Source organism: Myxine glutinosa, unplaced genomic scaffold, assembly GCF_964187855.1.
Source record: "Myxine glutinosa unplaced genomic scaffold, kmMyxGlut1.1 SCAFFOLD_406, whole genome shotgun sequence".
Lineage (NCBI taxonomy): Eukaryota > Metazoa > Chordata > Myxini > Myxiniformes > Myxinidae > Myxine > Myxine glutinosa.
Window position 1 is genome coordinate 1 of NW_027616510.1, and position 26,208 is coordinate 26,208.

The 26,208-nt window shown below is 46.8% G+C and overlaps 1 protein-coding gene across 1 annotated transcript in view; it reads left to right on the top strand.

The window, feature by feature from the left end:
* Positions 1–2,685: 2,685 nt before the first annotated feature.
* The window catches only part of LOC137422000 (uncharacterized), a 55,958-nt gene continuing 32,435 nt past the window's right edge, over positions 2,686–26,208 (top strand). The window contains exons 1-10 of the mRNA XM_078768767.1: positions 2,686–2,745; positions 3,042–3,175; positions 7,695–7,743; positions 8,040–8,173; positions 12,713–12,761; positions 13,058–13,191; positions 17,675–17,723; positions 18,020–18,153; positions 19,205–19,253; positions 22,878–23,023. Coding sequence (XP_078624893.1) covers positions 3,077–3,175; positions 7,695–7,743; positions 8,040–8,173; positions 12,713–12,761; positions 13,058–13,191; positions 17,675–17,723; positions 18,020–18,153; positions 19,205–19,253; positions 22,878–23,023 — 843 coding nt within the window. The 5' untranslated portion in view covers positions 2,686–2,745; positions 3,042–3,076. The remainder of the gene's footprint in view (positions 2,746–3,041; positions 3,176–7,694; positions 7,744–8,039; positions 8,174–12,712; positions 12,762–13,057; positions 13,192–17,674; positions 17,724–18,019; positions 18,154–19,204; positions 19,254–22,877; positions 23,024–26,208) is intronic.

A 26,208-nucleotide genomic window follows, 5' to 3' on the forward strand; every position in this document is an offset into this window, starting at 1 on the left:
GGAAGGTGTGAAAACATTTTGCTACCTCAGGGACATGTTGAATGGAGAAGGTGGATCAGACTCGGCAACGGTTGCTGGAGTGAGATGTGCATGGAAGAAGTTTCGGGAACTCAGTGGCGTGCTGTCAAGGAGAGGAGTGTCGTTGAAGCTGAAGGGGAAAGGTGTATGCTGCATGTGTGAGAAGTGTTATGATTTATTGGAGCGAGACATGGGTAATGAACGTAGAGCAGCAACGAAGGCTGGAAAGGGTGGAAATGCGAATGGTTCAGTGGATGTGTGGACTATCGTTGAGAGAGAGAGGAAGACAAATGAATTGCGAAAGATGATGGGAATCGAGCCTGTGATGGATGCTGTGAAGAGAAACAGGTTGAGATGGTTTGGTCCTGTGTTGAGGAAGGATGAAAGTGACTGGTTGAGAAGAATGATGGAAATGAATGAAGCAGGAAGTAGAGGATGGGGAAGACCAAGAAAGACTTGACTAAAGGTGGTGGAAGAAGAAATGCCGGCAAGGGGGTTAACTAGGGGAAATGCAGAAAATAGGGCAAAATGGAGAAGATTGTCATGGGGCCCGCAAGGATAACCCCTGCTCTTGCAGGGAAAATGGCCTTAAAATGCATGTTGTTGTTGTTGTTGTTGTTTGTAAGTTGTTTATTGGTTTGTTCCTTTTCTGTTTCCTTCCCTTTGATTTAACAAACATCACAATATTATCATTATTAACGCACAGGTTGTAAACCTGGTGCGTTATAGCGTTTGCCTGGGAATTTCGGGCGCTCAAAAGTGAAGCTAGTTTCTGTCACCCATTTCTGTCGCTCATTTCTGTCGCTCATTTCTGTCGCTCAGATGTGTAAACATGACGTCATCAAATCTATATTTATAGGATAGGTTATAGGAGATATATATGTTATCGGATAGGAATATAGGACCCAAATGACCCAGAGGACCCAAATGACCCAGAGGACCCAAATGACCCAGAGGACCCAAATGACCCAGAGGACCCAAATGACCCAGAGGACCCAAATGACCCAAATGACCCAGAGGACCCAAATGACCCAGAGGACCCAAATGACCCAGAGGACCCAAATGACCCAGAGGACCCAAATGACCCAGAGGACCCAAATGACCCAGAGGACCCAAATGACCCAAATGACCCAGAGGACCCAAATGACCCAGAGGACCCAAATGACCCAGAGGACCCAAATGACCCAGAGGACCCAAATGACCCAGAGGACCCAAATGACCCAGAGGACCCAAATGACCCAGAGGACCCAAATGACCCAGAGGACCCAAATGACCCAAATGACCCAGAGGACCCAAATGACCCAGAGGACCCAAATGACCCAGAGGACCCAAATGACCCAAATGACCCAGAGGACCCAAATGACCCAGAGGACCCAAATGACCCAGAGGACCCAAATGACCCAGAGGACCCAAATGACCCAGAGGACCCAAATGACCCAGAGGACCCAAATGACCCAGAGGACCCAAATGACCCAGAGGACCCAAATGACCCAGAGGACCCAAATGACCCAGAGGACCCAAATGACCCAGAGGACCCAAATGACCCAGAGGACCCAAATGACCCAGAGGACCCAAATGACCCAGAGGACCCAAATGACCCAGAGGACCCAAATGACCCAGAGGACCCAGAGGACCCAAATGACCCAGAGGACCCAGAGGACCCAGAGGACCCAAATGACCCAGAGGACCCAAATGACCCAGAGGACCCAAATGACCCAGAGGACCCAAATGACCCAGAGGACCCAAATGACCCAGAGGACCCAATTGACCCAGAGGACCCAAATGACCCAGAGGACCCAAATGACCCAGAGGACCCAAATGACCCAGAGGATCCAAATGACCCAGAGGACCCAAATGACCCAGAGGACCCAGAGGACCCAGAGGACCCAAATGACCCAGAGGACCCAAATGACCCAGAGGACCCAAATGACCCAGAGGACCCAAATGACCCAGAGGACCCAAATGACCCAGAGGACCCAAATGACCCAGAGGACCCAAATGACCCAGAGGACCCAAATGACCCAGAGGACCCAAATGACCCAGAGGACCCAAATGACCCAGAGGACCCAAATGACCCAGAGGACCCAAATGACCCAGAGGACCCAAATGACCCAGAGGACCCAAATGACCCAGAGGACCCAAATGACCCAGAGGACCCAAATGACCCAGGGGACCCAAATGACCCAGAGGACCCAAATGACCCAGAGGACCCAAATGACCCAGAGGACCCAAATGACCCAGAGGACCCAAATGACCCAGAGGACCCAAATGACCCAGAGGACCCAAATGACCCAGAGGACCCAGAGGACCCAAATGACCCAGAGGACCCAAATGACCCAGAGGACCCAAATGACCCTCTGGGTCAATAAAAGTTGAAACTGGGCAAATGTCAATGAAAATTTGCCAGACCCAGACCAGAAAATGACCCAGAGGACCCAAATGCCCAGAGGACCCAGAGGACCCTGTGAATGTGAATGAATGTGAACATAATGTGAATACTAGTAGCAATTTTACAAAAACCATGGCATAATTTCAAATCTTGACCCGAGATGATAATTATGCTACATCATAATTTCCATGTGCCAACCTGGGCGGAATCCAAGTGGATTCACTTGTTCTAATTGGCATTGTGTGTCTAATTCTAATTTGTGTGTTGTGTGTATTCACTACATCTGCAGCTTCCATTGATACCTATCTCAAAAGAAGCAGACTCTTCAGACCAGAAAGGTAAGAAAAAGTTGAATGTTTTCATTTTGAATTTTGGCGTTTAGGCTACCCATGATACTCGTTGTTCCAGACAGAAGAGTCAAACATTATCCAGACTGGCATCTTAGGCAGAACAGACTAGACCAGGTGTGTAGATTACTCCCCATAGCCTTCACGTGTCCTTGGCTCACAAATCAATGATGGCCACCTTAAAAAAAAAAAAATCAGATATAATATTAGTTCTTACAGAAGTCTAAAAATATATTATTTTTTAATGTTAGTTCTTTCAGGAGACCCTTGTTTATTTTTATCTCCAGGGGAAAACCATACAGATGACGTCTCTGCAAAAGAGATGCAGCAGATCTCCACCAATGCAACGAGCAGCAGCGCAGTGGAGATTGCTGAAGAGTTGACCAGCCTGGCTGATCAAAAAGAGCTTCACCCAATGAAGGTGAATATTTTACTTTCCACCAGCAATTAACTAATTTATTAAACATTAATTCTCATATTGTGATGTTTGTTAAATCAAAGGGAAGGAAACAGAAAAGGAACATTTGGGTCCTTTGGGTCATTTGGGTCCTCTGGGTCATTTGGGTCATTTGGGTCCTCTGGGTCATTTGGGTCCTCTGGGTCATTTGGGTCCTCTGGGTCATTTGGGTCCTCTGGGTCATTTGGGTCCTCTGGGTCATTTGGGTCCTATATTCCTATCCTATAACATATATATCTCCTATAACCTATCCTATAAATATAGATTTGATGACGTCATGTTTACACATCTGAGCGACAGAAATGAGCGACAGAAATGAGCGACAGAAATGGGTGACAGAAACTAGCTTCACTTTTGAGCGCCCGAAATTCCCAGGCAAACGCTATAACGCACCAGGTTTACAACCTGTGCGTTAATAAAACATGTTAATGATGACGTCATCAGTCACGTGGTCGGCCGCCATCTTGGAAAAACGGCAAAACTTTGCACCACGATATCTCCAAAGGTGCAGAATGGAAAAAATTGAGACATTGCTCATTGTAAAGAACTCTCCATGGGGAATAAAATATGTTAATGATGACGTCATCTATCACGTGGTTCAGCCGCCATATTTGTTCTAAATGGCCGATAAAAAAGTACATTCCGGCAAGTCCTCGGTCTCTGACCGATTTTTCATTTTGTTGTTTGTAAGTTGTTATATTAAGGAATTGTTTGTAAGGACCGGCAGAGAAAATAACTGAGAAGGAAGTTTGATAAGCGATAAAAGCAATGAAGAGTAGAAAAGCAGGAGGGCCGACGGGAGTTGTGAGACATATATTGAAGGCAGCAGGAAGTTGGGGTGTGAAGAGAATGACAGAGATCTGTAATCTGGTGGTGAAAGAAGGCCGCATTCCAGTGGTTTTGGAACTGAGTACCCTCGTCCCTCTATACAAGGGGAAATGTGACCCTCTGGACTGTGGCTCGTATCGAGCGATAAAGTTATTGGAGCATGGAATGAAGGTATTGGAAAGGGTGTTGGAGAGGAGGAAAAGGAAGAAAGTGAAGATCGACGAAATGCAGTTTGGATTTAGGCCAGGAAGAGGAATGACAGACGCGCTTTTTATTGTGAGGCAGTTGCAGGAGAAGTACATGGAGAAAAGGAAGAAGTTGTTTCTTGGGTTTGTTGATCTGGCGAAAGCATTCGATGGGGTTCCACGCGAAGGAGTGACATGGGCATTGAGGAAGTTAGGAGTGGAGGAATGGTTGATCAGAGTCGTGATGGCAATGTACGAGAGAGCGCGCACAGCTGTAAGGACGAAGGACGGGAACAGTGGTGAGTTTGAGGTGAAGGTGGGAGTGCATCAGGGGTCAGTACTAAGTCCACTACTATTTGTAGCTGTGATGGAGGTGCTGGCTCGGAATGTAAAGGAGGGTTTACTGCGGGAGTTGTTGTATGCAGATGATCAGGTGTTGATTGCGGAAAGTATGGATGGACTGAAGGAGAAGATGAACAAGTGGAAGGAATGTATGGAGATAGAAGGTCTGAAGGTGAGTATCAGAAAAACGAAGATGATGGCAAGTGGAAAAGCATGTGGTGAGGTGGAAAGAACTGGGAAGTGGCCGTGTGCTGTGTGCAGGAAGGGTGTCGGAGTGAACTCCATTCAATGTACAATGTGCGCTGAGTGTGTTCATCAAAAATGTAGTGGTCTGAGAGGGTCATTCACCAGTGTGGCAGCTACATTAAAGTGAAAGGTGTGCACAGAGGGAGCTGCAGACGTAGGAAATGCTGAGTTGGATCTTGGAGATGGCGTGAAGCTGGAAGGTGTGAAAACATTTTGCTACCTCAGGGACATGTTGAATGGAGAAGGTGGATCAGACTCGGCAACGGTTGCTGGAGTGAGATGTGCATGGAAGAAGTTTCGGGAACTCAGTGGCGTGCTGTCAAGGAGAGGAGTGTCGTTGAAGCTGAAGGGGAAAGGTGTATGCTGCATGTGTGAGAAGTGTTATGATTTATTGGAGCGAGACATGGGTAATGAACGTAGAGCAGCAACGAAGGCTGGAAAGGGTGGAAATGCGAATGGTTCAGTGGATGTGTGGACTATCGTTGAGAGAGAGAGGAAGACAAATGAATTGCGAAAGATGATGGGAATCGAGCCTGTGATGGATGCTGTGAAGAGAAACAGGTTGAGATGGTTTGGTCCTGTGTTGAGGAAGGATGAAAGTGACTGGTTGAGAAGAATGATGGAAATGAATGAAGCAGGAAGTAGAGGATGGGGAAGACCAAGAAAGACTTGACTAAAGGTGGTGGAAGAAGAAATGCCGGCAAGGGGGTTAACTAGGGGAAATGCAGAAAATAGGGCAAAATGGAGAAGATTGTCATGGGGCCCGCAAGGATAACCCCTGCTCTTGCAGGGAAAATGGCCTTAAAATGCATGTTGTTGTTGTTGTTGTTGTTTGTAAGTTGTTTATTGGTTTGTTCCTTTTCTGTTTCCTTCCCTTTGATTTAACAAACATCACAATATTATCATTATTAACGCACAGGTTGTAAACCTGGTGCGTTATAGCGTTTGCCTGGGAATTTCGGGCGCTCAAAAGTGAAGCTAGTTTCTGTCACCCATTTCTGTCGCTCATTTCTGTCGCTCATTTCTGTCGCTCAGATGTGTAAACATGACGTCATCAAATCTATATTTATAGGATAGGTTATAGGAGATATATATGTTATCGGATAGGAATATAGGACCCAAATGACCCAGAGGACCCAAATGACCCAGAGGACCCAAATGACCCAGAGGACCCAAATGACCCAGAGGACCCAAATGACCCAGAGGACCCAAATGACCCAAATGACCCAGAGGACCCAAATGACCCAGAGGACCCAAATGACCCAGAGGACCCAAATGACCCAGAGGACCCAAATGACCCAGAGGACCCAAATGACCCAGAGGACCCAAATGACCCAAATGACCCAGAGGACCCAAATGACCCAGAGGACCCAAATGACCCAGAGGACCCAAATGACCCAGAGGACCCAAATGACCCAGAGGACCCAAATGACCCAGAGGACCCAAATGACCCAAATGACCCAGAGGACCCAAATGACCCAGAGGACCCAAATGACCCAGAGGACCCAAATGACCCAAATGACCCAGAGGACCCAAATGACCCAGAGGACCCAAATGACCCAGAGGACCCAAATGACCCAGAGGACCCAAATGACCCAGAGGACCCAAATGACCCAGAGGACCCAAATGACCCAGAGGACCCAAATGACCCAGAGGACCCAAATGACCCAGAGGACCCAAATGACCCAGAGGACCCAAATGACCCAGAGGACCCAAATGACCCAGAGGACCCAAATGACCCAGAGGACCCAAATGACCCAGAGGACCCAAATGACCCAGAGGACCCAAATGACCCAGAGGACCCAGAGGACCCAAATGACCCAGAGGACCCAGAGGACCCAGAGGACCCAAATGACCCAGAGGACCCAAATGACCCAGAGGACCCAAATGACCCAGAGGACCCAAATGACCCAGAGGACCCAAATGACCCAGAGGACCCAAATGACCCAGAGGACCCAAATGACCCAGAGGACCCAATTGACCCAGAGGACCCAAATGACCCAGAGGACCCAAATGACCCAGAGGACCCAAATGACCCAGAGGATCCAAATGACCCAGAGGACCCAAATGACCCAGAGGACCCAGAGGACCCAGAGGACCCAAATGACCCAGAGGACCCAAATGACCCAGAGGACCCAAATGACCCAGAGGACCCAAATGACCCAGAGGACCCAAATGACCCAGAGGACCCAAATGACCCAGAGGACCCAAATGACCCAGAGGACCCAAATGACCCAGAGGACCCAAATGACCCAGAGGACCCAAATGACCCAGAGGACCCAAATGACCCAGAGGACCCAAATGACCCAGAGGACCCAAATGACCCAGAGGACCCAAATGACCCAGAGGACCCAAATGACCCAGGGGACCCAAATGACCCAGAGGACCCAAATGACCCAGAGGACCCAAATGACCCAGAGGACCCAAATGACCCAGAGGACCCAAATGACCCAGAGGACCCAAATGACCCAGAGGACCCAAATGACCCAGAGGACCCAAATGACCCAGAGGACCCAGAGGACCCAGAGGACCCAAATGACCCAGAGGACCCAAATGACCCTCTGGGTCAATAAAAGTTGAAACTGGGCAAATGTCAATGAAAATTTGCCAGACCCAGACCAGAAAATGACCCAGAGGACCCAAATGCCCAGAGGACCCAGAGGACCCTGTGAATGTGAATGAATGTGAACATAATGTGAATACTAGTAGCAATTTTACAAAAACCATGGCATAATTTCAAATCTTGACCCGAGATGATAATTATGCTACATCATAATTTCCATGTGCCAACCTGGGCGGAATCCAAGTGGATTCACTTGTTCTAATTGGCATTGTGTGTCTAATTCTAATTTGTGTGTTGTGTGTATTCACTACATCTGCAGCTTCCATTGATACCTATCTCAAAAGAAGCAGACTCTTCAGACCAGAAAGGTAAGAAAAAGTTGAATGTTTTCATTTTGAATTTTGGCGTTTAGGCTACCCATGATACTCGTTGTTCCAGACAGAAGAGTCAAACATTATCCAGACTGGCATCTTAGGCAGAACAGACTAGACCAGGTGTGTAGATTACTCCCCATAGCCTTCACGTGTCCTTGGCTCACAAATCAATGATGGCCACCTTAAAAAAAAAAAAATCAGATATAATATTAGTTCTTACAGAAGTCTAAAAATATATTATTTTTTAATGTTAGTTCTTTCAGGAGACCCTTGTTTATTTTTATCTCCAGGGGAAAACCATACAGATGACGTCTCTGCAAAAGAGATGCAGCAGATCTCCACCAATGCAACGAGCAGCAGCGCAGTGGAGATTGCTGAAGAGTTGACCAGCCTGGCTGATCAAAAAGAGCTTCACCCAATGAAGGTGAATATTTTACTTTCCACCAGCAATTAACTAATTTATTAAACATTAATTCTCATATTGTGATGTTTGTTAAATCAAAGGGAAGGAAACAGAAAAGGAACATTTGGGTCCTTTGGGTCATTTGGGTCCTCTGGGTCATTTGGGTCATTTGGGTCCTCTGGGTCATTTGGGTCCTCTGGGTCATTTGGGTCCTCTGGGTCATTTGGGTCCTCTGGGTCATTTGGGTCCTCTGGGTCATTTGGGTCCTATATTCCTATCCTATAACATATATATCTCCTATAACCTATCCTATAAATATAGATTTGATGACGTCATGTTTACACATCTGAGCGACAGAAATGAGCGACAGAAATGAGCGACAGAAATGGGTGACAGAAACTAGCTTCACTTTTGAGCGCCCGAAATTCCCAGGCAAACGCTATAACGCACCAGGTTTACAACCTGTGCGTTAATAAAACATGTTAATGATGACGTCATCAGTCACGTGGTCGGCCGCCATCTTGGAAAACGGCAAAACTTTGCACCACGATATCTCCAAAGGTGCAGAATGGAAAAAATTGAGACATTGCTCATTGTAAAGAACTCTCCATGGGGAATAAAATATGTTAATGATGACGTCATCTATCACGTGGTTCAGCCGCCATATTTGTTCTAAATGGCCGATAAAAAAGTACATTCCGGCAAGTCCTCGGTCTCTGACCGATTTTTCATTTTGTTGTTTGTAAGTTGTTATATTAAGGAATTGTTTGTAAGGACCGGCAGAGAAAATAACTGAGAAGGAAGTTTGATAAGCGATAAAAGCAATGAAGAGTAGAAAAGCAGGAGGGCCGACGGGAGTTGTGAGACATATATTGAAGGCAGCAGGAAGTTGGGGTGTGAAGAGAATGACAGAGATCTGTAATCTGGTGGTGAAAGAAGGCCGCATTCCAGTGGTTTTGGAACTGAGTACCCTCGTCCCTCTATACAAGGGGAAATGTGACCCTCTGGACTGTGGCTCGTATCGAGCGATAAAGTTATTGGAGCATGGAATGAAGGTATTGGAAAGGGTGTTGGAGAGGAGGAAAAGGAAGAAAGTGAAGATCGACGAAATGCAGTTTGGATTTAGGCCAGGAAGAGGAATGACAGACGCGCTTTTTATTGTGAGGCAGTTGCAGGAGAAGTACATGGAGAAAAGGAAGAAGTTGTTTCTTGGGTTTGTTGATCTGGCGAAAGCATTCGATGGGGTTCCACGCGAAGGAGTGACATGGGCATTGAGGAAGTTAGGAGTGGAGGAATGGTTGATCAGAGTCGTGATGGCAATGTACGAGAGAGCGCGCACAGCTGTAAGGACGAAGGACGGGAACAGTGGTGAGTTTGAGGTGAAGGTGGGAGTGCATCAGGGGTCAGTACTAAGTCCACTACTATTTGTAGCTGTGATGGAGGTGCTGGCTCGGAATGTAAAGGAGGGTTTACTGCGGGAGTTGTTGTATGCAGATGATCAGGTGTTGATTGCGGAAAGTATGGATGGACTGAAGGAGAAGATGAACAAGTGGAAGGAATGTATGGAGATAGAAGGTCTGAAGGTGAGTATCAGAAAAACGAAGATGATGGCAAGTGGAAAAGCATGTGGTGAGGTGGAAAGAACTGGGAAGTGGCCGTGTGCTGTGTGCAGGAAGGGTGTCGGAGTGAACTCCATTCAATGTACAATGTGCGCTGAGTGTGTTCATCAAAAATGTAGTGGTCTGAGAGGGTCATTCACCAGTGTGGCAGCTACATTAAAGTGAAAGGTGTGCACAGAGGGAGCTGCAGACGTAGGAAATGCTGAGTTGGATCTTGGAGATGGCGTGAAGCTGGAAGGTGTGAAAACATTTTGCTACCTCAGGGACATGTTGAATGGAGAAGGTGGATCAGACTCGGCAACGGTTGCTGGAGTGAGATGTGCATGGAAGAAGTTTCGGGAACTCAGTGGCGTGCTGTCAAGGAGAGGAGTGTCGTTGAAGCTGAAGGGGAAAGGTGTATGCTGCATGTGTGAGAAGTGTTATGATTTATTGGAGCGAGACATGGGTAATGAACGTAGAGCAGCAACGAAGGCTGGAAAGGGTGGAAATGCGAATGGTTCAGTGGATGTGTGGACTATCGTTGAGAGAGAGAGGAAGACAAATGAATTGCGAAAGATGATGGGAATCGAGCCTGTGATGGATGCTGTGAAGAGAAACAGGTTGAGATGGTTTGGTCCTGTGTTGAGGAAGGATGAAAGTGACTGGTTGAGAAGAATGATGGAAATGAATGAAGCAGGAAGTAGAGGATGGGGAAGACCAAGAAAGACTTGACTAAAGGTGGTGGAAGAAGAAATGCCGGCAAGGGGGTTAACTAGGGGAAATGCAGAAAATAGGGCAAAATGGAGAAGATTGTCATGGGGCCCGCAAGGATAACCCCTGCTCTTGCAGGGAAAATGGCCTTAAAATGCATGTTGTTGTTGTTGTTGTTGTTTGTAAGTTGTTTATTGGTTTGTTCCTTTTCTGTTTCCTTCCCTTTGATTTAACAAACATCACAATATTATCATTATTAACGCACAGGTTGTAAACCTGGTGCGTTATAGCGTTTGCCTGGGAATTTGGGGCGCTCAAAAGTGAAGCTAGTTTCTGTCACCCATTTCTGTCGCTCATTTCTGTCGCTCATTTCTGTCGCTCAGATGTGTAAACATGACGTCATCAAATCTATATTTATAGGATAGGTTATAGGAGATATATATGTTATCGGATAGGAATATAGGACCCAAATGACCCAGAGGACCCAAATGACCCAGAGGACCCAAATGACCCAGAGGACCCAAATGACCCAGAGGACCCAAATGACCCAGAGGACCCAAATTCGCTCTTTCACGAGCCTCGATATTGTATACAAAAAAAAAAAAAAAAAAAAAAAAAAAAAAAAATGACCCAGAGGACCCAAATGACCCAGAGGACCCAAATGACCCAGAGGACCCAAATGACCCAGAGGACCCAAATGACCCAGAGGACCCAAATGACCCAGAGGACCCAAATGACCCAAATGACCCAGAGGACCCAAATGACCCAGAGGACCCAAATGACCCAGAGGACCCAAATGACCCAGAGGACCCAAATGACCCAGAGGACCCAAATGACCCAGAGGACCCAAATGACCCAAATGACCCAGAGGACCCAAATGACCCAGAGGACCCAAATGACCCAGAGGACCCAAATGACCCAAATGACCCAGAGGACCCAAATGACCCAGAGGACCCAAATGACCCAGAGGACCCAAATGACCCAGAGGACCCAAATGACCCAGAGGACCCAAATGACCCAGAGGACCCAAATGACCCAGAGGACCCAAATGACCCAGAGGACCCAAATGACCCAGAGGACCCAAATGACCCAGAGGACCCAAATGACCCAGAGGACCCAAATGACCCAGAGGACCCAAATGACCCAGAGGACCCAAATGACCCAGAGGACCCAAATGACCCAGAGGACCCAAATGACCCAGAGGACCCAAATGACCCAGAGGACCCAGAGGACCCAAATGACCCAGAGGACCCAGAGGACCCAAATGACCCAGAGGACCCAAATGACCCAGAGGACCCAAATGACCCAGAGGACCCAAATGACCCAGAGGACCCAAATGACCCAGAGGACCCAAATGACCCAGAGGACCCAATTGACCCAGAGGACCCAAATGACCCAGAGGACCCAAATGACCCAGAGGACCCAAATGACCCAGAGGATCCAAATGACCCAGAGGACCCAAATGACCCAGAGGACCCAGAGGACCCAGAGGACCCAAATGACCCAGAGGACCCAAATGACCCAGAGGACCCAAATGACCCAGAGGACCCAAATGACCCAGAGGACCCAAATGACCCAGAGGACCCAAATGACCCAGAGGACCCAAATGACCCAGAGGACCCAAATGACCCAGAGGACCCAAATGACCCAGAGGACCCAAATGACCCAGAGGACCCAAATGACCCAGAGGACCCAAAATGACCCAGAGGACCCAAATGACCCAGAGGACCCAAATGACCCAGGGGACCCAAATGACCCAGAGGACCCAAATGACCCAGAGGACCCAAATGACCCAGAGGACCCAAATGACCCAGAGGACCCAAATGACCCAGAGGACCCAAATGACCCAGAGGACCCAAATGACCCAGAGGACCCAGAGGACCCAAATGACCCAGAGGACCCAAATGACCCAGAGGACCCAAATGACCCTCTGGGTCAATAAAAGTTGAAACTGGGCAAATGTCAATGAAAATTTGCCAGACCCAGACCAGAAAATGACCCAGAGGACCCAAATGCCCAGAGGACCCAGAGGACCCTGTGAATGTGAATGAATGTGAACATAATGTGAATACTAGTAGCAATTTTACAAAAACCATGGCATAATTTCAAATCTTGACCCGAGATGATAATTATGCTACATCATAATTTCCATGTGCCAACCTGGGCGGAATCCAAGTGGATTCACTTGTTCTAATTGGCATTGTGTGTCTAATTCTAATTTGTGTGTTGTGTGTATTCACTACATCTGCAGCTTCCATTGATACCTATCTCAAAAGAAGCAGACTCTTCAGACCAGAAAGGTAAGAAAAAGTTGAATGTTTTCATTTTGAATTTTGGCGTTTAGGCTACCCATGATACTCGTTGTTCCAGACAGAAGAGTCAAACATTATCCAGACTGGCATCTTAGGCAGAACAGACTAGACCAGGTGTGTAGATTACTCCCCATAGCCTTCACGTGTCCTTGGCTCACAAATCAATGATGGCCACCTTAAAAAAAAAAAAATCAGATATAATATTAGTTCTTACAGAAGTCTAAAAATATATTATTTTTTAATGTTAGTTCTTTCAGGAGACCCTTGTTTATTTTTATCTCCAGGGGAAAACCATACAGATGACGTCTCTGCAAAAGAGATGCAGCAGATCTCCACCAATGCAACGAGCAGCAGCGCAGTGGAGATTGCTGAAGAGTTGACCAGCCTGGCTGATCAAAAAGAGCTTCACCCAATGAAGGTGAATATTTTACTTTCCACCAGCAATTAACTAATTTATTAAACATTAATTCTCATATTGTGATGTTTGTTAAATCAAAGGGAAGGAAACAGAAAAGGAACATTTGGGTCCTTTGGGTCATTTGGGTCCTCTGGGTCATTTGGGTCATTTGGGTCCTCTGGGTCATTTGGGTCCTCTGGGTCATTTGGGTCCTCTGGGTCATTTGGGTCCTCTGGGTCATTTGGGTCCTCTGGGTCATTTGGGTCCTATATTCCTATCCTATAACATATATATCTCCTATAACCTATCCTATAAATATAGATTTGATGACGTCATGTTTACACATCTGAGCGACAGAAATGAGCGACAGAAATGAGCGACAGAAATGGGTGACAGAAACTAGCTTCACTTTTGAGCGCCCGAAATTCCCAGGCAAACGCTATAACGCACCAGGTTTACAACCTGTGCGTTAATAAAACATGTTAATGATGACGTCATCAGTCACGTGGTCGGCCGCCATCTTGGAAAAACGGCAAAACTTTGCACCACGATATCTCCAAAGGTGCAGAATGGAAAAAATTGAGACATTGCTCATTGTAAAGAACTCTCCATGGGGAATAAAATATGTTAATGATGACGTCATCTATCACGTGGTTCAGCCGCCATATTTGTTCTAAATGGCCGATAAAAAAGTACATTCCGGCAAGTCCTCGGTCTCTGACCGATTTTTCATTTTGTTGTTTGTAAGTTGTTATATTAAGGAATTGTTTGTAAGGACCGGCAGAGAAAATAACTGAGAAGGAAGTTTGATAAGCGATAAAAGCAATGAAGAGTAGAAAAGCAGGAGGGCCGACGGGAGTTGTGAGACATATATTGAAGGCAGCAGGAAGTTGGGGTGTGAAGAGAATGACAGAGATCTGTAATCTGGTGGTGAAAGAAGGCCGCATTCCAGTGGTTTTGGAACTGAGTACCCTCGTCCCTCTATACAAGGGGAAATGTGACCCTCTGGACTGTGGCTCGTATCGAGCGATAAAGTTATTGGAGCATGGAATGAAGGTATTGGAAAGGGTGTTGGAGAGGAGGAAAAGGAAGAAAGTGAAGATCGACGAAATGCAGTTTGGATTTAGGCCAGGAAGAGGAATGACAGACGCGCTTTTTATTGTGAGGCAGTTGCAGGAGAAGTACATGGAGAAAAGGAAGAAGTTGTTTCTTGGGTTTGTTGATCTGGCGAAAGCATTCGATGGGGTTCCACGCGAAGGAGTGACATGGGCATTGAGGAAGTTAGGAGTGGAGGAATGGTTGATCAGAGTCGTGATGGCAATGTACGAGAGAGCGCGCACAGCTGTAAGGACGAAGGACGGGAACAGTGGTGAGTTTGAGGTGAAGGTGGGAGTGCATCAGGGGTCAGTACTAAGTCCACTACTATTTGTAGCTGTGATGGAGGTGCTGGCTCGGAATGTAAAGGAGGGTTTACTGCGGGAGTTGTTGTATGCAGATGATCAGGTGTTGATTGCGGAAAGTATGGATGGACTGAAGGAGAAGATGAACAAGTGGAAGGAATGTATGGAGATAGAAGGTCTGAAGGTGAGTATCAGAAAAACGAAGATGATGGCAAGTGGAAAAGCATGTGGTGAGGTGGAAAGAACTGGGAAGTGGCCGTGTGCTGTGTGCAGGAAGGGTGTCGGAGTGAACTCCATTCAATGTACAATGTGCGCTGAGTGTGTTCATCAAAAATGTAGTGGTCTGAGAGGGTCATTCACCAGTGTGGCAGCTACATTAAAGTGAAAGGTGTGCACAGAGGGAGCTGCAGACGTAGGAAATGCTGAGTTGGATCTTGGAGATGGCGTGAAGCTGGAAGGTGTGAAAACATTTTGCTACCTCAGGGACATGTTGAATGGAGAAGGTGGATCAGACTCGGCAACGGTTGCTGGAGTGAGATGTGCATGGAAGAAGTTTCGGGAACTCAGTGGCGTGCTGTCAAGGAGAGGAGTGTCGTTGAAGCTGAAGGGGAAAGGTGTATGCTGCATGTGTGAGAAGTGTTATGATTTATTGGAGCGAGACATGGGTAATGAACGTAGAGCAGCAACGAAGGCTGGAAAGGGTGGAAATGCGAATGGTTCAGTGGATGTGTGGACTATCGTTGAGAGAGAGAGGAAGACAAATGAATTGCGAAAGATGATGGGAATCGAGCCTGTGATGGATGCTGTGAAGAGAAACAGGTTGAGATGGTTTGGTCCTGTGTTGAGGAAGGATGAAAGTGACTGGTTGAGAAGAATGATGGAAATGAATGAAGCAGGAAGTAGAGGATGGGGAAGACCAAGAAAGACTTGACTAAAGGTGGTGGAAGAAGAAATGCCGGCAAGGGGGTTAACTAGGGGAAATGCAGAAAATAGGGCAAAATGGAGAAGATTGTCATGGGGCCCGCAAGGATAACCCCTGCTCTTGCAGGGAAAATGGCCTTAAAATGCATGTTGTTGTTGTTGTTGTTGTTTGTAAGTTGTTTATTGGTTTGTTCCTTTTCTGTTTCCTTCCCTTTGATTTAACAAACATCACAATATTATCATTATTAACGCACAGGTTGTAAACCTGGTGCGTTATAGCGTTTGCCTGGGAATTTCGGGCGCTCAAAAGTGAAGCTAGTTTCTGTCACCCATTTCTGTCGCTCATTTCTGTCGCTCATTTCTGTCGCTCAGATGTGTAAACATGACGTCATCAAATCTATATTTATAGGATAGGTTATAGGAGATATATATGTTATCGGATAGGAATATAGGACCCAAATGACCCAGAGGACCCAAATGACCCAGAGGACCCAAATGACCCAGAGGACCCAAATGACCCAGAGGACCCAAATGACCCAGAGGACCCAAATGACCCAAATGACCCAGAGGACCCAAATGACCCAGAGGACCCAAATGACCCAGAGGACCCAAATGACCCAGAGGACCCAAATGACCCAGAGGACCCAAATGACCCAGAGGACCCAAATGACCCAAATGACCCAGAGGACCCAAATGACCCAGAGGACCCAAATGACCCAGAGGACCCAAATGACCCAGAGGACCCAAATGACCCAGAGGACCCAAATGACCCAGAGGACCCAAATGACCCAAATGACCCAGAGGACCCAAATGACCCAGAGGACCCAAATGACCCAGAGGACCCAAATGACCCAAATGACCCAGAGGACCCAAATGACCCAGAGGACCCAAATGACCCAGAGGACCCAAATGACCCAGAGGACCCAAATGACCCAGAGGACCCAAATGACCCAGAGGACCCAAATGACCCAGAGGACCCAAATGACCCAGAGGACCCAAATGACCCAGAGGACCCAAATGACCCAGAGGACCCAAATGACCCAGAGGACCCAAATGACCCAGAGGACCCAAATGACCCAGAGGACCCAAATGACCCAGAGGACCCAAATGACCCAGAGGACCCAGAGGACCCAAATGACCCAGAGGACCCAGAGGACCCAGAGGACCCAAATGACCCAGAGGACCCAAATGACCCAGAGGACCCAAATGGCCCAGAGGACCCAAATGACCCAGAGGACCCAAATGACCCAGAGGACCCAAATGACCCAGAGGACCCAATTGACCCAGAGGACCCAAATGACCCAGAGGACCCAAATGACCCAGAGGACCCAAATGACCCAGAGGATCCAAATGACCCAGAGGACCCAAATGACCCAGAGGACCCAGAGGACCCAGAGGACCCAAATGACCCAGAGGACCCAAATGACCCAGAGGACCCAAATGACCCAGAGGACCCAAATGACCCAGAGGACCCAAATGACCCAGAGGACCCAAATGACCCAGAGGACCCAAATGACCCAGAGGACCCAAATGACCCAGAGGACCCAAATGACCCAGAGGACCCAAATGACCCAGAGGACCCAAATGACCCAGAGGACCCAAATGACCCAGAGGACCCAAATGACCCAGAGGACCCAAATGACCCAGATGACCCAAATGACCCAGAGGACCCAAATGACCCAGGGGACCCAAATGACCCAGAGGACCCAAATGACCCAGAGGACCCAAATGACCCAGAGGACCCAAATGACCCAGAGGACCCAAATGACCCAGAGGACCCAAATGACCCAGAGGACCCAAATGACCCAGAGGACCCAGAGGACCCAGAGGACCCAAATGACCCAGAGGACCCAAATGACCCTCTGGGTCAATAAAAGTTGAAACTGGGCAAATGTCAATGAAAATTTGCCAGACCCAGACCAGAAAATGACCCAGAGGACCCAAATGCCCAGAGGACCCAGAGGACCCTGTGAATGTGAATGAATGTGAACATAATGTGAATACTAGTAGCAATTTTACAAAAACCATGGCATAATTTCAAATCTTGACCCGAGATGATAATTATGCTACATCATAATTTCCATGTGCCAACCTGGGCGGAATCCAAGTGGATTCACTTGTTCTAATTGGCATTGTGTGTCTAATTCTAATTTGTGTGTTGTGTGTATTCACTACATCTGCAGCTTCCATTGATACCTATCTCAAAAGAAGCAGACTCTTCAGACCAGAAAGGTAAGAAAAAGTTGAATGTTTTCATTTTGAATTTTGGCGTTTAGGCTACCCATGATACTCGTTGTTCCAGACAGAAGAGTCAAACATTATCCAGACTGGCATCTTAGGCAGAACAGACTAGACCAGGTGTGTAGATTACTCCCCATAGCCTTCACGTGTCCTTGGCTCACAAATCAATGATGGCCACCTTAAAAAAAAAAAAATCAGATATAATATTAGTTCTTACAGAAGTCTAAAAATATATTATTTTTTAATGTTAGTTCTTTCAGGAGACCCTTGTTTATTTTTATCTCCAGGGGAAAACCATACAGATGACGTCTCTGCAAAAGAGATGCAGCAGATCTCCACCAATGCAACGAGCAGCAGCGCAGTGGAGATTGCTGAAGAGTTGACCAGCCTGGCTGATCAAAAAGAGCTTCACCCAATGAAGGTGAATATTTTACTTTCCACCAGCAATTAACTAATTTATTAAACATTAATTCTCTTTTCCTTACTTCCTTTAAGAATTTCATTTCCGAACTAATTTCCTTTGACTAAACGAGCATGATAGTTTATTCTTCCTCCTTTGTGCTCATCCTCTGCTCTTCATGACCAAGTCCATTTATTTGTCATCCTTTTATCTTCTGTGAGACTTCCAAATGAAAAATATTCTGGATTTTGCCTTTTGGAAAATAATGAATGCAAAAAGATGTCAGCATAAATCGACTTCAGCGTTTATGCCACAATATCTTAGTTTTGAAGGAAACATCAAAATTGATTTGTAAACCATCATTTTCTTGTTAATACATATGTGGTGGGGGAATCATGTTGTGCAATAATTGGAATTAAACTTCGTGTGATTGGTATCATTTGGGATTGCCCTTTGTGTGATTTCCCCGCTCTAGCAGAGAAAATGGCCTTAAAATGCCTGTTGTTATCATTCGGGATTGCATATTGTTTGGTATTGCGCTCGCAGAGTTTATATAATGAATTAAGGAGAAGTGAAGTGACTCCTATCCACTAAACTCCTGTCGTCATATTTGCCAATTTGACTAAATGTTTGCGACACGATGAGACCAAATGGATGGTGGCAATTCCAGCTGCCGAATTAATGCTGCTCTCCTGAAGGACTGAATCAATTTTGGTGAAGATCCGATTCCAGATCCCGATCTGCGAATTGTTAAAGTGATTCTTCACCCTTGAGAGATGGGGCCAAAAACGATACATTTCAAACAGCATGATATTTCAAAAAGTTGTGGATGAGTTATGACAAAACTTGGTAGATGACTTGGTTACATGACAAGAACAAGCCAATTTGATTTTGGTTCAGGTCCATATCAAAATCCGGCCTAATCATTGGGATACAAAATGTAAACTGTTCAGCCTTGGGGGGTGGGGAGGTATGCACTCCACCGAGTGCCTTCTGGTTTCTTTGTGTCTTGCCCAATGCTGCCTAAAGTGTACAATTGTACTGATGAAAAATTTTCCCTTTTTTTCCACAGCCAACAATCAACCAAGAAAGCACCAAGGATGAATTCCACAATTATAAAGGTCAGAAAAATACTTTGTTGTGATATACCTCAGAGTAGGTTGATACCCAAAGGTGTGGTGTGCATGGCCCTCTATTGTGAGGACTTGCTGTGACAATCGTCAATCTAACCATGGTAGGTGCAGCTCTTTGGCCTTGAATGGTAGTCCACCTAGGAGAAGGAAACTCTGATTGCAAATCCCCATGCTGCCTTGTAAGGTATGTCTCTTTAGACTAAGGCGAGGTCCCCAGGTGATTCTGTGGTGGCGTCAGGAAGGCAACCGGCCACAAAAAACATGCCTCCAATATGCCTTTTGGCGAAGCAGGCATTAGGTGAATCACGGCTTACACATGCAAGCATGGAAACGGCTGTAAAGTCATGATGATGTTGATGATGATGATGGTACCGTTGACTACAATGGGGAAAAAATCATATCTTGTAACAAGTGAATCCACTTGGATTCCGCCCAGGTTGGCACATGGAAATTATGATGTAGCATAATCATCATCTCGGGTCAAGATTTGAAATTATGCCATGGTTTTTGTAAAATTGCTACTAGTATTCACATTATGTTCACATTCATTCACATTCACAGGGTCCTCTGGGTCCTCTGGGCATTTGGGTCCTCTGGGTCATTTTCTGGTCTGGGTCTGGCAAATTTTCATTGACATTTGCCCAGTTTCAACTTTTATTGACCCAGAGGGTCATTTGGGTCCTCTGGGTCATTTGGGTCCTCTGGGTCATTTGGGTCCTCTGGGTCCTCTGGGTCATTTGGGTCCTCTGGGTCATTTGGGTCCTCTGGGTCATTTGGGTCCTCTGGGTCATTTGGGTCCTCTGGGTCATTTGGGTCCTTTGGGTCCTCTGGGTCATTTGGGTCCTCTGGGGCATTTGGGTCCTCTGGGTCATTTGGGTCCTCTGGGTCATTTGGGTCCTCTGGGTCATTTGGGTCCTCTGGGTCATTTGGGTCCTCTGGGTCCTCTGGGTCCTCTGGGTCATTTGGGTCATTTGGGTCCTCTGGGTCATTTGGGTCCTCTGGGTCATTTGGGTCCTCTGGGTCATTTGGGTCCTCTGGGTCATTTGGGTCCTCTGGGTCCTCTGGGTCCTCTGGGTCATTTGGGTCCTCTGGGTCCTCTGGGTCCTCTGGGTCATTTGGGTCCTCTGGGTCATTTGGGTCCTCTGGGTCATTTGGGTCCTCTGGGTCATTTGGGTCCTCTGGGTCATTTGGGTCCTCTGGGTCCTCTGGGTCATTTGGGTCCTCTGGGTCATTTGGGTCCTCTGGGTCATTTGGGTCCTCTGGGTCATTTGGGTCCTCTGGGTCATTTGGGTCCTCTGGGTCATTTGGGTCCCCTGGGTCATTTGGGTCCTCTGGGTCATTTGGGTCCTCTGGGTCATTTGGGTCCTCTGGGTCATTTGGGTCCTCTGGGTCATTTGGGTCCTCTGGGTCCTCTGGGGCATTTGGGTCCTCTGGGTCATTTGGGTCCTCTGGGTCATTTGGGTCCTCTGGGTCATTTGGGTCCTCTGGGTCCTCTGGGTCCTCTGGGTCATTTGGGTCATTTGGGTCCTCTGGGTCATTTGGGTCCTCTGGGTCATTTGGGTCCTCTGGGTCCTCTGGGTCCTCTGGGTCCTCTGGGTCATTTGGGTCCTCTGGGTCATTTGGGTCCTCTGGGTCATTTGGGTCCTCTGGGTCATTTGGGTCCTCTGGGTCCTCTGGGTCATTTGGGTCCTCTGGGTCCTCTGGGTCCTCTGGGTCATTTGGGTCCTCTGGGTCATTTGGGTCCTCTGGGTCATTTGGGTCCTCTGGGTCATTTGGGTCCTCTGGGTCATTTGGGTCCCCTGGGTCATTTGGGTCCTCTGGGTCATTTGGGTCCTCTGGGTCATTTGGGTCATTTGGGTCATTTGGGTCCTCTGGGTCATTTGGGTCCTCTGGGTCATTTGGGTCCTCTGGGTCATTTGGGTCCTCTGGGTCATTTGGGTCCTCTGGGTCATTTGGGTCCTCTGGGTCATTTGGGTCCTCTGGGTCATTTGGGTCCTCTGGGTCATTTGGGTCCTCTGGGTCATTTGGGTCCTCTGGGTCATTTGGGTCATTTGGGTCCTCTGGGTCATTTGGGTCCTCTGGGTCATTTGGGTCCTCTGGGTCATTTGGGTCATTTGGGTCCTCTGGGTCATTTGGGTCCTCTGGGTCATTTGGGTCCTCTGGGTCATTTGGGTCCTCTGGGTCATTTGGGTCCTATATTCCTATCCTATAACATATATATCTCCTATAACCTATCCTATAAATATAGATTTGATGACGTCATGTTTACACATCTGAGCGACAGAAATGAGCGACAGAAATGAGCGACAGAAATGGGTGACAGAAACTAGCTTCACTTTTGAGCGCCCGAAATTCCCAGGCAAACGCTATAACGCACAGGTTTACAACCTGTGCGTTAATAACTGGTACAGTGCAAGGAATTAATAACAGGCCCATAGGCTGGGGGCATTTTGGGGTGCTCCGCTCCTCCACCCCCTGCTACCACCAGCGAGTTCTGCTTGCCTCATTAAAAAAAACATTTCAGCCCAAACCCAGGCCTAAACGTTGAATATAAAATGACTTCTGCCTTCAGCTGGATTTGAGTCTTCAACTGAGTACCGGTTCCATCGCCTCCTCATTTCGCCACCACAATATCCGTGTTTCCATTGGTTGTTATATCTTCATTTGCGGGTTTTAGGAGGTGGGAGGAAGTTCTCCCAGAACTCAAAATCTTCCCCTCCTCTTTCGGTAACGGATCATTATTCATGAATCTTCATTCTTCAGATTGTGAAACTTCATTCTCATAGCTTCGTTCCAACAGCTCTTTTTAGAATCCTCACTGAACCTTGACAGTCTCCACCTGTAGCTCGTTTGTCGTGATATTCCCCGGAATGCTTTTTAAGTACCCAGTGAGGGTTTTCTTGATCATCCCTGTTGCTCCAACTATCACTGGTACAATTTCAGCTTTCTTCAATTTCCAAGACCTCTTGACCTCATTTTTCAGCTCCTGGTATTTGAGCATTTTCTTGGCTTCTGAAGCATTTTGTCCAAAGTCATTGAACCAAAACCTCAATCAAGAATGCCGTCTTTTCCTTTTTTTGTGTGTTTGAGCACTATGTCCGGACGTAATGCCTCACCTGCAATGTCTACACTTGATGGGATCATCTTGTCATGCGTGAGCACTATGTGTTCATTTTCAAGGATCGGGTTTGGTTTGTTTTTCCATGATTGTTCTGGAACCAGAATGTTCAGATGTGTCGGTGGATTACTCCACAGACGCCGTCATGTCTTTCTGTGTACAACTGTTCTGACATGAGGTTTTTCACATCCCGGAAGGAGGTGACTGGTACTCTCTGTTTCTGTTCCACAAAAGCTGCATTAGTCCGATTGGCTCAATCCTGCTATTTTCTTAAAGCCATTAGTGTAGTGTCCTTGGTCTTTGGCATTGATGATGACTTGTCCTCCATCCCAATTAATTTGACCTCTTCTTATCCCTGCCAATGAGCCTTTCCACATTATGATTTCCCATGTAAACAAAGTATATCACAGTGATTACTTATCCCCTTTGTTTAAATAGCACAAAATTGAGGATAAATTTGTTTGTAAATTACCTCTATTTATTTTCTATTTCAGCTGCAGTGAAAAACCAAAGCAGTGGATCGTTGAAAACTAACCCGAACCTTGCCAAGAAGGAGCAACGCAGCAGCAGACTCCCTGAGGAGTTTTGGAATTGGCCCAAATTTAGAGATCAACTTGATAAGGTTACCTTACAAAGCAAGGTGAGTGTTTTCATTTGGGAGTCCTTGTTGTTTTTCACGTCAAGCACGATGATAGTACGTTCAGTCTCACAGGCTATAGCCTCAGAATCAGCATTTCTTTCCCGAGGATTTATTAAGTCTCGTTAGTCACGGAGATGTTGCAACAACATTCTGTGCATCACTTGGTCAACATTTCCCAGAATGGCGTGATGAAAACACTACTTTAGGCATGATTTATTTTCTGGCTGAACACTTTGTGTTTATCGGAGATACAATGCAGAAACAGCACCTCCCTACTTAGAATAAAATATATAAGCAGAAAATTAGTCTCATGATGTAACTCCATGACATAAGGCAGCAGGTTCCCAAATTGAGAGAGGATCTAAAGGGAACAATGAGATGAAGTGGTCTTTCTGGTTGACATGTTTCAGTTTTTTTTTTTTTTTTTTGTATACAGAATCGAGGCTCGTGGAAGAGATAACATTTATCACACAAAAAAAATCAAACAGACACACATAGACACAATCACACAGACAGACAATAAGGCAGCGGTAGACAAGATGGAGATAGAAGGAGAAGCACACAAACAACTTTTGAGAGCAGGGACATCAGGAGATCTGTGGGAGGGAGAGGGCTTAGGGGGAGGAGGCATTGGAAGGGAGAAGTATAAAACACAATGACACTGCAGGGACTTTCAGGAAAGAAGTTGGTATTTCAAAAAAGTGGATCTGGGGTGAAATTAGCGGGGGTAGAAAATATCAAGGTTTTGGATGGGGGAGTATGTGGTATGTATGCGGACACATACCAAAAGTTTGGGGAAGTATACCAAAAGTATGCAGACACCCCTTCTAATTAGTGGATTCGGCTGTTTCAGCCACACCCATTGCTGACAGGTACACGACTCACAATAAGTTAGGGATATTGTGGGAGTGAGTTTTTTTTTATTATCGGGTTTAGGGTTCGGGTTTTTTTTTTTTTTTTTCTGTATACATAATCGAGGCTCGTGAAAGAGCTAACATTTATCACACAAACAAATCAAACAGACAAACAAACAAAGTATATAAAAAGGGGAGCGGTAGACAAGATGGGGAGAGAAGGGGAAGCACATAAACACAACATTTGTGAGGGACATCAGGAATGTGTGGGGGGGGGGGGGGGGGTGGGGAGAGGGCTTGGGGGGAGGCGGCGTGGGAAGGGGGGTGGGGGTGGGAGAAATATAAACACAAGGACACCAAGGACTTCCAGGAAAGAAGTTGGTATTTCAAAAAAGAGGATTTGGGGTGAAATTAGCGGGGGTAGAAAAGATCAAGGTTTTGGATGGGGGAAGACAACAGATGGTGGTGAACAGCTGATTTTAAGACCTGGAGGGAGGAGTGGGATTGGAGGGAGTGGGGGAGTTTATTCCAGAGGCGGGAGAAAAGAGGAATGAAAGAGTGAAGGTGAGCAGAGAGTCTTGATTTGGCAGTTTAACCATGAGTGTTGCAGGCAGATCTTGTGTGACCTTTAGGAATATTTGGGGGGCAGAACGCAGAGAGCTGGAGGAGCAAGGCCGGAGAGGAGTCGGTAGAAGACAGAAAGACCACCACCCTGCCTGCGGTGAGTAAGTGAAAGGCCCTCGGAGGTAGCTTCATCACGGGAGATTCCAATGATTCTGAACGCTTTGGTTTCAACAGCGTGAATACAAGCTAGGTGTGAGGCAGGAGCACCAGCCCAGAGGGGGGAAGAGTATTCAATTGAGCTGCAGATGAAGGCCTTGTATGTGGTGAGGAGCTCAGGTGTGCCAAGGAAGGACTTCACAAGACGGAGGATGCCCAGTCGGCGACTGGCTTTGGAGGCCAGATTTGAAATGTGGTTTTCCCAGGAAAGATCATGGCAGATAGTGAGACCCAAAAGCTTGAATCAAAAGCATGAAATCAAGAATGCTGTGTTTTTCCCCACTCATTAATAACCATAAAATTAGGACCAACAACTTTTTTCAACATAATTGATACACAAAATCAACCACACCGAAGAACCTGCCAATATCCCTAACTTATTGTGAGTAGTGTATATATAATCAAGCACACTGCCATGCAATCTCCACAGACAAACACTGGCAGTAGAATGGGCCGTACTGAAGAGCTCAGTGACTTTCAACGTGGCACCGTCATGGGATCCCACCTTTCCAACAAGTCAGTTTGTCAAATTTCTGCCCTGCTAGAGCTGCCCCGGTCAACTGTAAGTGCTGTTATTGTGAAGTGGAAATGTCAAGTAGCAATAGTAGCAATAACAGCTCAGCCGCAAAGTTGTAGGCCACACAAGCTCACAGAATGGGACCGCCGAGTGCTGAAGCGCGTAGCGTGTAAAAATAGTCTGTCCTCGGTTGCAACACTCACTACCGAGTTCCAAACTGCCTCTGGAAGCAACGGCAGAACAACAACTGTTCATCGGGAGCTTCATGAAATGGATTTCCATGGCTGAGCAGCCGCACACAAGCCTAAGATCACCATGCGCAATGCCAAGCATCGGCTGGAGTGGTGTAAAGCTCACCGCCATTGGACTCTGGAAAAGTGGAAAAGCGTTCCCTTGAGTGATGAATCACGCTTCACCATCTGGCAGTCCGATGGACGAATCTGGGTTTGGTGGATGCCAGGAGAACACTACCTGCTTGAATGCATAGTGCCAACTGTAAAGTTCGGTGGAGGAGGAATAATGGTCTGGGGCTGTTTTTCATAGTTTGGGCCATGCCCCTTAGTTCCAGTGAAGGGAAATCTTAACGCTACAGCATACAATGACATTCTAGATGATTGTGTGCTTTCAACTTCGTGGCAACAGTTTGGAGAAGGCCCTTTCCTGTTTCAGCATGACAATGTTCTCGTGCACAAAGCGAGGTCCATACAGAAATGGTTTGTCGAGATCAGTGTGGAAGAACTTGACTGGCCTGCACAGAGCCCTGACCTAAACCCCATCGAACACATTTGGGATGAATTGCAACGCTGACTGCGAGCCATGCCTAATCGCCCAACACCAGTGCCCGACCTTACTAATGCTCTTGTGGTTGAATGGAAGCAAATCTCCACAGCAATGTTCCGACATCGAGTAGAAAGTCTTCCAAGAAGAGTGTCGGCTGTTATAGCAGCAAAGGGGGGGGGGGGGGGGGGGGGCGGGACCAACTCCATATTGTTGCCCATGATTCTGGAATAAGGTGTTTGATGTTCGAGTGTCCA